Raw genomic sequence first — 14,797 nt, 5'->3', positions numbered from 1 at the left:
GACAACCAGGGACCCTCTGGAAAAGTGCTTAAGCCAGAAATAAAGCTAGTATATGTAGACCCTAGCCATACATAATTTTAAAACTTTGTAATGTTATACACTCACTCACTCACTCACACACAACCTCCATTCACATATGGGACAAAAGTTTCACTGTTATGAAGGCATAAAGTCATAAGGTGTTCAGACTGTTGAACTCTTAACAATTTGGCACAAACCACAATATGAAAAATCAATCCAGGAAAGCTGCCTCTCCAGATAGACTGAGATATTAAATATATCTACATTTGAATGCAACATTAATAGCACAGTAATTGATTTTAAATATAATAATAATATAATATAATATAATATAATATAATATAATATAATATAATATAATATAATATAATATAATATAAAATAATAATATAATATAATATAATTAATATAATATAATTAATAATATGATATAATATGATAATATAATATAATATAATATAATATAATATAATATAATATAATATAATATAATATAATATAATATAATATAATAATATAATATAATAATAATATAATATAATATAATATTAATATAATATAATAATAATATAATATAATATAATATATATATATGACTTGCTTTCAGGATTTTAAGACCTGTTCTGAAGATACCAGCATTTTCTATTTATTCTATTCTGAATGTGCAAAAAAAACAGTTAAAAAGGGGAAAAAACATTAGGGGAAAAGGGGATGAAGTTCCAGAGCTTCTACACTGCTGAGGAACCCAAGGGAAATGCATGAACTCAACCTACTTTCCTACCGTCTCTTTTCAGCACCAAGGAAAGCTGCCTAAAAACAAGTCGTCAGAAATGTTGGCCGAAAAAAAAAAAGACGAGCCCGGTAAAACTGCATATTACAGGAAACGGATTTTGCAGAGCTGCCCTCTCGCCTCCCCCGTTGTGCCTGCTTCCTTTCACCATGGAAACCAGTTATAAGTGTCCTCACATGGGAAGGACAAGACGTAAGCATCTGTCGCCCCGACCAGCAGACGGCAAAGGTATCCACTTGTGTTTAATAAAAATTAAAGACAAGGTACATTGAAGCCCCGTCCTTTTCATGCCACGCCATTCCCATCTGAGCCCAGAGGCTGACGCCCTGGCCCAGGACGAATGCACGAGGGTAGCCAGATGGGAATGGCCCCATCAGATCCGCTGCCCACCCCTTCATTAGGGAAGGCAGTCCTGACGTACTTTCCAAAGCCCAGACACGCATAACCGTATCCTAGTGCGTGAGGTCAATCGAAACGCACCCAATGCATCCCGGGCCACTGTTTTCCGAGGTCTTGGCCGGCCGCATGGCCGGCGAGCCCGAAGTTGCTGCCACCCTGTCCTACCAGAGGCCGCCGCGTCCCTCCATCCAAATAGGTGTCCTCCCCTCCCGTCGACCCTGCGGCTGCTCCTCTCACCATCGCAGTTGACCAGGATGATGGCCAGCATGTAGTCCTTGCCCAGCATAGCTGCCTTGCTCGCTCGCTCGCTCCGGAGGCCAGGTGTTGTGCAACTCGGCGAGGAGGGAAGCAGCGGCGACGGTGCGGCAGAGGGCGGCGTCAAGTTTGGCCTCAGCAGGCGGTGCCGAGCCGAATCAAGCCAAGCCGAGAAGAGAAGGAGGGGCGGAGGGCGATGACGCCAACATGCAATGTAGGTCGAGCCTGGCCGAGTTCAGGAGGACTTCGTCTCCTGTGAAGGAAGCCCAAGCTGGCAACACCACCTACAGGCGAGAAGGAGCATTGATCACTTCCGACCCTGCGGATTGCAACAATCCAAGGTGGGGAAAGAAGGTTAAAAAGGGCAGATCTGCCGAACCAAACGTCGATCTTTCCTGCTGTCATTTGATGTTTACGCTAACTCCACTTGAAACCATGCCCAAATCGGACAGAACAGTCTGGGGGAACGATGAAGGTGATGAACTCGGAGCAATCCCGGTCCACCTTCCTTCGGTCACCGACGCTCACTGGATCTCTTTGGCGAAGTCGCTCTCTCATGGCCCCACCTCAATCGCGGCGTTGTGGTAGGAAAAAAAAAACAAAAGAGGGAGCGCTAGGTACGCCGCCTTGAGCGCCAGAATGAAAAAAGCGGAAATGAAAAAAAATACATGAATAGAAGAATGTTGATGATACTTTGGGGAGAGCGTAAGACAGAATGAAAGGAGTCGTCATGGGAAGGGAGTCCTCTACTTTCCTGAGTTACCGAGAGGAAGATGAGGATTTAAATGCAACAACAACCGCGGAAGATTTGTATCTCATAGCGTCAATCACCCCTTAAGTTTTCTATGACTTAGTGAGCTCGATTGGCTTGATTAACTTGGAAAGTGATACTCTGAGCCAGTGGTAGACAACCTTGGCCCTTTTATGACTCGTGGACTTCAACTCCCAGAATTCCTGAGCCAGCCATGCTGGCTCAGGAATTCTGGGAGTTGAAGTCCACGAGTCATAAAAGAGAAAAGGTTGCCTACCCACTGCAAGTCTGGGCTATTCCGAATGACTTTGGGATTATTAAAGAGACGGTAAACGAATAATTCTAAAAGTTATAAATCTTCAATCGTATTGTTTACTTTGCACACATGTTTATTTCAGTTGTATTGCAAAAGTGCCTATTCCAGCCTCTTGTGTACTGGCTTCATCTATTTTTAAAACCGCTTTGTTACATTGAATTTCAAACCTCCCCTACCAATTAATCGGACTTTTGCTGTTGCGTTTATATAGGCATCGACAGCTGTATTAAAATCGGGATTTCCCCACTCATTTTCATAAAAAAAACACTTCCAAACGAACCCAAACTTTAGCTTCCAGATCCCGAACGCTCCAAAGCTGCATTTTCTTCTGCGCATGGGCAGAAGGAAGCTGGGCAATTTCTGGCTTAAAAAATGGCGGATGATAAGGTAGGGGCGCGTGTGGAGCCGTCTCGTTCGTTCCGGGTTTCCTCTCGCGCTCGGTCTTTTTTCCCTCGTTAGGGGCTGGCGTCGGCGGAGATGGGCAGCTGCAGTGGGCAACCTACAACTTGTCGACATCTTGTTTTTGCAAGCTGGCTTTGGACCTTAAGTCGAGTAGCCCGCGAAAAATCGGATCCAAGAAATCAATTTCGGGGTTTCGCGTTATTTAGATACCTTCCCAAACCGGCTATCGAACTCCAACTTGCATGTTTTTTTGCCACCTAATGCCAGAAATACTAAGATTTTTGCTGCCCCGTGCAAAAACTCGTGGAGTTGGAATTCGTCGATCTTCATATAATAAATCGTGATAGTCACGGAACTTGCGGGTTTTTTTCGGCTTAAGCATGGAGGAATACATGGATTCTCATATTATCATACGTAATAATGTTTCACCTTAGTTGGTGAAAGGTGTATCCCCCAGTGACCATATCACAGATAGAGCCAATTTGTAGTTTAATGGTAAGCCCCAGAGGTCAGCCATTCTCTGTATTCTCATATAACTCATGCCCAAAGTGTTTATTTTTGCACCACCTAAAATTTTATTCATTCGTTAAATTTGGTGGTGCCTCACTGCCGAAAAAATCTTTAGGCGGCTCAAAGATAGCGAACAGAATAAACAGATAAGAACAAGATACAGAAGAATAAAAACAAAAAGCATATTAAAGAAAAGGTTGGAATCTGTTACTCTTTTGGTTTTGGTTTTGCATATGGATTTGAGAATGGATTTTCCGGAATTCCCACATTAAACTTAAAGGAATTCATTAGAATTTGTCCCTAGAATTCATATTTTGTGTCATAATTCTATGAAGTTCAGAATCAATGATGTAATAGGATTTATAATTTGATGGTGATTTTGAAGATACTGTACTGCTTTCAGTCTAGATTATCCATTTACATGCAGTCTTTAATTAGCCAAATTTTATTATGGCAAGTTATGAATATGTTTGATAGGTGCAACTGTAGCAGCTTTTCAATAGCTTTACCATGCTGCATCACTATCATGGTCTTAGTCACTGATAGCTGCCCATGTGGTCTAATACACGTTCTTCCCCCCCCCCTCCCAGCACATCTGCACATGATTCAAGTGGGGACAAATTTCAAAAGCAGAATTGCATCGTGGCAATGCATGCTCTATTTCTGTCATATGTACTTATGTCTGTACTCCTGTACAAAAGGGACAGAGCTTATGATGTGGTTTGCTTTCATCATAGTTCTAGGCATGCCTTTAATGGAAGCAGCATATTTCCATTTCTCCTAAGTATTTCAAACCTCCGTCTTCGAACTATGAATAGGTAGGAATTGAGACATAACGAGAAGTGGTGAACGGGAATGCCTGTGTTAAACTGTATATCTAAATGTAGGTCTCTACCCCTAAGACTGGTCATATATGTGATGCAAACCTTGGTAAACAAAAGTTGCTTCCTGCTGCTATTCAAACTAATATTTGAAAAATAGCCCACTAATCAATTCCTATTTCATGCTCTGAAAAGCACACAGTTAGATTGTGTTACAGTACACAAATGTACAGTATTGTTTTTGATCTTAAGGCCTTAGAGAAAAATCTACCGGTAGCATCTTTCTGCTGTAGTAATAGTGATAGTTTCACACAGATTTAGACTTTAGCTAAATTCTTGGAATTGCTGGACTGCTTTGTCCCTCAATTCTTTGCTTTCTGGAACAAAAATACTGAAGTAATTGTGCATGCAATTTGGAATATGCTTTTTTGTTTCCAATATGTAGGATTCTCTGCCAAAATTGAAAGATCTTGCTTTTTTGAAGGATCAGTTGGAAAGTTTGAAACGAAAAGTTGAAAATGAAGTACAGGCTGGAATGGGGCAGGTAAGAATGGAGTTGCTTTGTTTTCCCAGTGAATGCCTTTATTTGCTACAGGATACTTAAATATAAATGTCAACGAAGTATGATTTGCTGATCAATATCCTGTTAATATTCCATCAATAACAAGCATAATTTGTAAACCATAGTAAACCTAGTATCACTACCCACCTACTCACCCCAAAATAAAAATGGAGATTCAACTGTACTAGACAGTCCTTCATTTCCTTTAAATCGAGAGTTTACTGTACAGTTTATCGGTTAATGCACCAGAATTTTTGTTTTTGTTTTATAGACTCCTTTGTTATTTTTACAAATAACTCAAGGCGGAAAATTATCGAACTTCTTCCTCTTTTCCCCACAAACAGCAACCCTATGTGGTGAGTTGGGCTGACTGGCCCAAGGTCACCCAGCGAGTTTTCATGGTTTTTAGGGCTATATAAATAGCATATTATGAGTTATCCATTAATACATTATTAATGCTGTAGATTATGTTTGATCCAAATATAAATAGAAAACTCATCTGTGTTTCTGTCAGAAACAGCCTAATTAAGTATTTGCTTATTAAAATTTAATTAATATAGAAAGGAATAAAAGGACATCATGAAATAAGATCAATTGTCCAGTTATTTTCAATTCAAGGCAAATAGGTTAGGATCAGAAAGATCTAACTCTCTCAGTGCAGCTACATAAAAGGTTTCTACAATTTCTCCACAATGCCATATGCATATAAAGTTAAATTACTTTCTCTAAGTTTAGCTGGTAAGAAAAATGAAGAAACAGGAGTATACCATTTTTTACTAATATTAATACTAATAATATTTGTGACCAAAGGGCATGTCTAAAGACCAATTATACAGTGAATAAATCATCTTTTAATAATAAAAAATGAATCCAAGCTTCTAAATTCTTATATATGGAAATCTTTTAACTATATCTTGTTTCCTAAAAGTCACCAGTTAGATCCATTACATGCAGTTTAAACAGCTCTGTCATTAGGGAACAGTGTAATGCCTTAAATAGTACTGGTCTGAAATTGTTTAATGCTTTAATTCAGGGGTGTCAAACTCAATTTCATTGAGGGCCGCATCAGCATTGCAGTTGCCCTCAGGGGGCCGTGTGGGTATGGCCAGGGTGGGCGTGGCCTACTGGGTGGGCGTGGCCTACTGGGTGGGCTTGGCTAGAGTGCGTATGGCCTACTGGGTGGGCATGGCCAGCTCTACATCTTTCGCATCAAGGGTGCCTATGGGGGCCTGGGCAGGAGTGGGACAGATCTGAGGGTCTCTGGCAGAAGGAGGGTCTCTGGGCCAGGGCCAAGGCAGTGGGGGCCGTTCCCTCACTGTTTCCAGGATGGCTTCGCGGGCAACATGAAACCACTTTGCGGGCCGGATCTGGCCCCCGGGCCTTGTGTTTGACATGTCTGCTTTGATTAGTACTGGTCTGAAACTGGAATCAATACATGTTTAGTTAGTAATATTATATTAGCTTTGAATTCTATAGAAAATATGTGAATTTTAGTTTTTCTCAAATGTTGTTGTTTTTTCTTTCTCTTTTTTTGACAGGATGCTTCTTGGCTGGCCTCTCCATTTGTCAAGGGATTTCTTGCTGGATTTGTTGTAGCCAAACTAAGATCTTCTGCAGTCATAGGCTTTTTGGTGGGGAGTTGTACTGGAGTGTTTGCTGCTCAGAGCTATGCCATTCCTGATGTGGAAAAGACAATCAAAGACTGTTTCAATTCATCCAGGAAAAGATCAAACTAGAAATGCAGCAATATTCATGCAACAATATACCCCAGGGGGAAAAAATAACCTTTCAGCTTCTCATCTCTTTTAGTTCTACATAGGTCAAAACATTTACCTCCACTTTAGACATTCTTATTAACTGGAAAAGTATTTTATAATGGACAAGTAATATTTCAGCAGGTCTGCTTTTTAAGGTTCACAGTTCTGGAATGAATCTGGTGCTGTTTGCTTCAACTCTCCTGGGGTTTAGATCAGATGGGAGCCTGGTGTCGGACAGCAAGGCAGTCTCTTTCTAATGGAGTGAAAAGCGACTGGTATGGCATGCCTGCTATAAACCTGCCCATGCCAGGAAACACAGTGTGAGATAACCAGGTTTCCCCTAATCATGTGTATATATTATACTGACATACGCATTTCATTTCTTTCCTGATTTGCTGATTTGAGTTCTTATTTGTACAACATCTACTTGCCACAAAGATAAGTGTAGTAGATTTCTTCTTTAAAAAAACAAAACGTGCTTCTTCCTTTTTCTCTATACATCCTGAAAATTATCACTGAATATTAGTTGTCTTCTTCTTGTTGTTGGGTTTTTTGTTTTTTTTTTGGTATTGCATTAAGTGGGTATTGCTGATCCTGACTTATTATCTCTAGTTGCTTTATACTACTTTAAGAAAAAATTAATGGCTAGATTCTTTGCCACCTCTATTTTACTTTTAACTGCTTTAAAGAAACAATTGGTATTCTAATTCTTCCTCCTGCACCAAAGACTGACTCAACTTACACAACCTGCCCTTTCAGTACTTATACTTAGGAGCCTTGTATGCAGATGGACGCGGTGGCTCAGTGGGTTAGGACGCTGAGCTTGTCGATCAGAAGGTCGGCAGTTTGGCGGGTCGAATCCCGAGTGCCGCGTAGCAGAGTGAGCGCCTGTTACTCGTCCCAGCTTCTGCCAACCTAGCAGTTCGAAAGCACATAAAAATGCAAGTAGAAAAATAGGGACCACTACGGTGGGAAGGTAACAGTGTTCCGTGCGCCTTTGGCGTCTAGTCATGCCGGCCACATGACCACGGAGACGTCCTCGGACAAGCGCTGGCTCTTTGGCTTTGAAACGGAGAGGAGCACCGGCCCCTAGAGTCGGAAACGACTAGCATGCATGTGGGGGGGAACCTTTACCTTTACCTTTTATGCAGATGGAAGCCCTCAATGCTCGCTGTATGACCTGCCTTTGACAGATGGCTGCATGTCATTCAGTTTAACCTCAGTTAATCTTTCTAAATTGCATGCTTTGGGACATTTCAGTTATCTGTAGGGACAAAATCTTAATCTCCAGAATCAGTTTCTTTTTTCACATATCTGTTTACTTGTTAAACTTACTTAGGCAGTAGAAAATGTTTTCCCCCCCCCATTTTCCCCCCACAACAATTCTGTGGGCTATGTGAGAGTGACTGCCCTGAAGTTCTGATGAGCTACTTTAATCAGTTTTCCACCATTACACTGTACACCAGACATGTCAAACCCGCGACGTCATGTGACGTCATGCAATGTATCAGAGCTTTTTCACCATTGCTGGCAATGGGGTGGGCGTGGCTTCCCGATGATGCGTCCGGCCCGTGGGCCTGCAGTTTGACACCCTTGCTATACACTAAAACAGGCTTTCTCATTTTTGCTTTGCTGAATGTGGTAATTCATCTATCAAGAAACCAGATTCCTAGAAAGTGTTTTATTTGAGTATATTTATAATATACTAAATCTGTCCACTAAATAAGTGTGTGTGTGTGTGTGTGCATGCGCACACGTGTATGCACATAAGAGGGCTGTCATAATTGGGTTCCAACACACACAATAGATGACAACAAAGATTTGGTGACTTCTTGCACTGGTTTCTCTCTGCAATATATCTGTAGATGCATAGAGCTACTACCATCTAAGCTGCAAAATATCAATGAACCCCTGGATGGCAGCAAATTTTGTGCAAGATATCAAGTCTTTTGAGATAGTTCAAAGCATAGTGTGGGAGGAACAGGCCCAAATAAAGCATCAGATTTTATGTAATTCAGTTATATTTCATACAAGACCCTCTGCCAGATATAGGGTGCATGGTCTGTGGTGGTCCAAAGTAGCATAGGAATGTATGCCCTCTCTTTTCTATATACTTTGAGACTTGCCTGTTGATATAGATCCACACCTTCACAAAGCTCTTGTACCTCAACAAGCACTGGATTACATTACAGTTTTCTGTTGTAAACTATCTGTCCTAGGAAAATGGACATATGCAGTGTGGCCCAAAGGGTTGCGTACCTTCAGTTTTGTGTGTGTGTGTGTACACATTTGGCTGTAAATAAAAATTATTGATATTAATATACAGCATAGAAAAATACTATGAATTGAATGGTTTATCACAAAGTATAATCCCTCTCTAAAGTAAATAGTTTTACCTTAGATTCTGTTCTGTTTCAATCTTTAATCTCATTAATCCCTGATGATAAAAGCAGATTCTTCTATGGAAGCCTTTTTTTTGGGGGGGGGGTGGAACTTTACTATTGTCTGCCAGATCTTCCATTTCAGAAAACATGAAGAGATTGTTTTGTTTTAATGCGTGGCCATGATTTTGAAGAATCTATTTCAATAGTAAGAAAGTGGGACCTTAGAAAGCAATCTTTCATTTTCTGGCTACCTAATGGCCAGTTTTCTGAATCTTCAGAAGGGGAAGATTTATGGTTTTTTTTAATAAGTAGCACTAGAATATTGTCTCCAAGATGCCCATCTCTATCGCTGCAGCTTTTTTATTATCATATTGGGAGTTGTGTTGGAAAAGGGTAGCCTCACCCAAGTGCCAAGTTTGAATTTTGTTCTTTCTAGAGATTTGCTGTAATACAAATGTCTTATAAACATTATGGTGATGAAGTGCCTTTTGCAAGCTGGTTTTGTGGTTCTGTATTTTTTGCTTTTATTTATTTATTTATTTTATTTGATTTGTATACCGCCCTTCTCCCGAAGGACTCAGGGCGGTGAACAGGGACATAAATACCAAAATACCCAAAAATACAGAAATTAAAAACAAATTAAACCCTAGTGCCCAAATGCAAAAAAGAATTTATAAAGAATATATTGCTACCAGATCCCAAGAATAGATACAGCACAACAAAACACAGTTCTTTTTTATTCCATACAGTTTGCCTAATTTTTATTTCCTGGATTTGCTAAATATTTAGCATGTTTAAGACCACAAGTTTAAGCCAATTATGTGTGTGCTTGCTTTTCTAAATGATGCTCAGAAATGTTTTTATTTAAATTCAATTCCTTACCGGTACCTCATAGAATGTAGTCGTATTTTATATTCTTTTTTTGGCAAAGTAGTTTTGAACTTCCTCATGTTATTTTTTTATTGTTTTGAGTATCTGATGTGATTCTGATACCATTAGCATTTGTACTGTCCTATAGCCAAATTAATAACTGCAGACAATAATTACAAATAAGGCTATACAGTATTTCTGTCAATACTCTCCAGATGCCATCAGTGTAGATTTCCGAAATAAAATGTTTCTTTCTTTGGTAAATATTTGGCTTATCTAGAGCATTCTTGATCTCTGGTATACTTATCAAAGTGGGGTATATTTTTTTCACAGCAGTGTTTTTCACATGAGTGGAATTGTCACTTCTAGTTTTTTAAAAAAAAGTTGATAGGGTTGAACGTGGTTTGGTTCAGTGTCAAAGTCAGCGTCACCAAACAATATCTAAACTGGAATATGAAAATACTGTTTGAATTGTATTTTTTTTCATTTGTTATAAAGGAAACTATTAAGAATTTTATATAATAATAATAATAATAATAATAATAATAATAATAATAATAATAATAATAATAATAATAATTCTATTTATATACCGCCCTTCTCCCGAAGGACTCAGGGCGGTGAACAGGGCAAATATATAAAAAATACAAAAATACAAAAGTTAAAAGAAAATTAAACATATGCCCGAAATTGACACGAAATTGATCAATGAATGGTTAATAACAATGGGGTTCTTTTATCGCTCAGTACTTTTGCTTAGCTTCAAAAGTTAACTAAAAATTTGAAATACTGAAGCAAACCTGATATTTACCAAATATACTACTGGAAGCCAACAGCCCCCATGATATTTACTTGCATCATCACCTAAAATAGTGTTCTCAACCTTGGCAACTTTAAGATATGTGGACTTAATTCCCCCAGCCAATGTGCCCACTCGTATGCCTTAAAAATTTGCCAAGTTTGAAAGCACTGATTTAGCCTATAAACACAATCTTTCCCTTGGTACATGGGATATGGGATTTATCCAAGAGATCCACAGTGGATGCACCTGGCCCAAATCAGTCCCCATCACTAAGTATCAGGTCCTCTTTTGCATAGAGCCTTGGTGGAGCAGTGGGCTAATCAGCTTCCTGCAATTAGTGCAGGTTCGCATCCCACCAGGCTCAAGGTTGACTCAGCCTTCCATCCTTCCGAGGTAGGTAAAATGAGGACCCAGATTGTTGGGGGCAATTAAGCTGACTTTGTAATAATGCCGCTTGGTGTGTGTGTGTGAAAGCCCTAATAAGCAGGCATATACATAGAATGAAGGCTACTGCTAAGCTTGTAAGCCGCCCTGAGTCTTCCGGAGAAGGGCGGGATATAAATGGAATTAAAATAAATAAATAAATAAAATATTAATATCGATATAATATCCTCTCATTTAAGTGTTTCTATTATTTTGGAATCTCTTAAGTTTCCCCCCCCCCCCCTTCTGTAGCACAAACTACTTTAAACTCCTGTTTGTTAAGCATGGAACAGAGAGAGGGAGAACTATTTAGGACCCCCTGTGTTCTAATCCCATTCACCAGTTAAGTGCTTGGAATGCTTCCCCCCCACACACACACATAATACACAATGGGGGTCCTTTAAGGATAGTGGCAGATTTAAGTGAGCAAAGGGCAAGCAGTGACATAAAAGCAAAGAGGCTACATTTGCCTCCATTACCCCTCCCTGGGAAAACATCTTTTGTCCACTGCGAGCCAACAAGGTTTTCATCTCTGTAAGTCCACCCATTAATATTGCTCCATGTTAGCCAACAAATAAATCAGGTATTTGCCTTTTGTAAGCCTCCCCAGGGGTTCAGGCCAGTAGTTTAGGCTAACCTTGTTGATATGCTTTTTATGAGAAAGATACTATTCTCCAGGTGCGTGGATTATTTCTTTCGTTGTTGTCTAATCTTTGTATATTGCCCATAGTTACTGTTGTGAAATGGGTGGCTATAAAAATTAATGCATGGGAGGTGGCTTGGGTTAGAAAGAGTGTGTGTGGGTGCCCAAGAATTATAGAATGGGTCAGGAAAGGTGCATAGGTGGGATGCAGGTGGGAGAAAGGCAGTGCTGGTTAGGGAGGATGTGTGGAGGTGCTCAAGAAGTATGTGGGTCAGCGTAGGCATGCAGGAGGATGACACAAGTTGGTAGAGTGCATGGGGAGTGGCATGCTAGCTCCGTGCGGGTTGTACAGCCTGTTCATGCATGCCTGTGGTGCTAGCAGAGGTGGCTAGCATTTACATGCATGTACAAACAGTTGCTACCTTTCCCTCCAGACCGCCAGCATGAAAAGGTTGGTGACCTTTGAGATAGAGGGGTACAGTTTACCTCTAAGTTTTGGAGGGCCTTTTTGGACCTACGTGCTACTGAACAGGGACTCAGTTCCAGTCATCACCCCCAAATGAATGGGAAGTGTGAACGAGAAAATTCAGTGTTGGAATAATACCTTAGATCAGCGTTGTCAAACTGCCAGCCCGCAGGTTGGATGTGTCATGGCAAAATCGTGCCCACCCCATTGCCGGCAATGGAAAAAAAGTCATGATATGTCACAACACGTCATGTGACATTGTGAGTTTGACACCCCTGCCATAGAATAGAATAGAATAGAATAGAATAGAATAGAATAGAATAGAATAGAATAGAATAGAATAGAATAGAATAGAATAGAATAGAATAGAATAGAATAGGACGGGACCTTGGAGATCTTCTAGTTCAGCCCCTACTCAAGCAGGAGAACCTATACCATTTCAGCCAAGTGACTGTCTATTCTCTTCTTTAAAAACCTCCAGTGATGGAGCACCCATGATTTCTGAAGGCAAGCTGTTCCACCATTTAATTGTCCTCATTGTTAGGAAGTTTATCCTTAATTCCAGGTTGCTTCTCTCTTTGTTTAGTTATTAATTATCAGCAAGATAACTGGACTGACATTTTGCCATTTGCAGAACTGGCATACAACAATTCTGTACACATTAGCATGGGGCTCACCCCGTTCCGGGTGCCTACTGGTCAAGACTTCAAACCTATGCATGAACTCCCCGTAAATAACCCTATGGTGCCGTCCTTAAAAGAATGGGTCAACCAGCTACAACATACCATGTTTTCCCAAAAATAAGACCTCTTTTTTTTGGCCTCCAAAAGAGGCACCAGGTCTTGTTTTTTGGGGGGTGTCTTTCCTCGGTCTCCATGACAGTGGCACCAACAGCCCCACCCAGCCAGCCCACTTCTTCTGCGGCCGAAGGAAATGCCTCTGTAACTGAGAATGGAGCTCCATATTGATGCCCCCCATCCTGCATTTCGCTGTCGGAGGCCTTCCAGAAAGGCCTCTGCAGCCTAGAACCAAACTATGGATTGAATCCATAGCTCGGTTCTCAGCTGCAGAGGCCTTTCTGGAAGGCCTCTGATGGCAAAATGCAGGACGCAGGGTCCCCCCACCCAGCCCGTTTCCCCGGCTCTGTACAAGTTACTTGGCAAAAATCCCGCACCTCCGCACCCCCAATCGGACCCATGTGGCACCTTCTTTCCAGCTCCACTCCAGTCCTCCATAACTTCCTTTGCCTCTGCATGCAGTCCCACAAACAAAAGAAGTTTGTGGGCAGTCCTGGTGATTTGAACTTGTTTAGACTGGACAGGTGCTCACTTACCATTTTCTTGCCTATCTTAATTTGTGTTTTTATTCTGTTTTTTATGGCACTGTTTTTGATAGGTTGGACTGTTTTTTCCCTTCGTGTAAAGACAGATGCAAAAAATGAGTTAAATAGTTCTGCTTTCTCTCTGTTGCTTGTCGCCTTCTTGCCACTTTCCCCCATTAATGGACCAATCATTTCCTTCACTTTTTTCTTGTTTTTTACATGTTGAAAGAAGCTTTTTTTTGTTATTTTTGACTTTGGTCGCAAGCCTTAGTTCATTTTGAGCCTTAGCTTTCCTCACTTCACCTTTGGAGGCATGGGCTATTTGCTGATATTCTGCCTTAGTTATGTGCCCCTCTTTCCACTTTTTATACTTGCCCTTTTTATCTTTCAATTTATCAGAGAGCTCTTTATGCAGCCAGGATCGTTTCTTTTGACAGCTGTTATTTTTCTTCTTTGTTGATATTGTGCTAGACTGGGCTTTTATTATCTCACTTTTCAAAATTTCGCCAAGCTTCTTGAGTTGTTTTTCCCTTTAGGATTCTCATCCATGGAATCCTTCCCAAGCTCTAAGTTTATTGAAATTAGCTCTTTTAAAATCCAAGACTCTAGTTTGACTGTGTTCTATTGCTTGTGCTTCCAGAATGTTGAATTCCAATATTGCATGATCACTTCCCCCCAAGGTTCCTGTGGCTTCAACACCTTCTATCATTTCATTTCTGTTAGTGAGGATTAGATCCAATATGCCTAATCCCCTAGTTCCCTTTTCTACTTTTTGGGAGACAAAGTTGTCTGCTAGGTTTGTCAGGAATCTGTTTGATCTTCCACTTGGTGCAGAGTGTGTCTCCCAGTTGATGTCAGGGTAATTAAAGTCCCCCTTTAGTATTGTGATGTGCTTTCTACATACCTTAGTTAGCTGACTAGCAAAAAGTTCATCTATTTCCTCTGTTTGGTTGGGTGGCCTATAGTATACACCTATGGCAATGTCATTTTTTCTCCCTTTTATATTGACCCAAATGCATTCAAGACAATCTAAAAATTATAGGGTTATCAGTGCATGTAACATAGTTGTGTGTGTGGACAAGAATATCAACCTTGCTGTCAAGCAAAATCAAGCTTTTAACAGCAAGTGCCACACAAAGTGCACTAACCAAACAGGTGGTAAGAAAATAGGGGAACTCAGGCGCCACACAGGTTATGTAGAAAGTAAACACAGGGTCAGTCATAAAGGACTCAAATGTCTATACACCAATGCACAGAGTATGAAAAGTAAACAGGGTGAACTAGAAATTCAGGTAAATGAGGGC

General features: G+C 40.5%; 2 protein-coding genes across 2 annotated transcripts in view; one reads left to right on the top strand and one right to left on the bottom strand.

Moving 5' to 3' along the window:
- Positions 1–1,531, bottom strand: part of APBB3 (amyloid beta precursor protein binding family B member 3) — a 40,324-nt gene extending 38,793 nt beyond the window's left edge. Inside the window, exon 1 of the mRNA XM_083357338.1 lies at positions 1,448–1,531. Coding sequence (XP_083213464.1) covers positions 1,448–1,496 — 49 coding nt within the window. The 5' untranslated portion in view covers positions 1,497–1,531. The remainder of the gene's footprint in view (positions 1–1,447) is intronic.
- Positions 1,532–2,866: 1,335 nt separating this feature from the next.
- Positions 2,867–7,317, top strand: LOC310637801 (SLC35A4 upstream microprotein). The gene is made up of 3 exons (XM_083358358.1): positions 2,867–2,919; positions 4,711–4,809; positions 6,366–7,317. Exons 1-3 carry the CDS (start codon positions 2,905–2,907, stop codon positions 6,561–6,563), a joined length of 312 nt encoding a protein of 103 aa, XP_083214484.1. The 5' UTR covers positions 2,867–2,904; the 3' UTR covers positions 6,564–7,317.
- The last annotated feature ends 7,480 nt before the right edge of the window (positions 7,318–14,797 follow it).

The sequence above is a fragment of the Vipera ursinii genome (assembly GCF_947247035.1).
Source record: "Vipera ursinii genome assembly, chromosome: 3".
Classification (NCBI taxonomy): domain Eukaryota; kingdom Metazoa; phylum Chordata; class Lepidosauria; order Squamata; family Viperidae; genus Vipera; species Vipera ursinii.
This window is presented reverse-complemented; position numbering and strand designations above follow the sequence as displayed.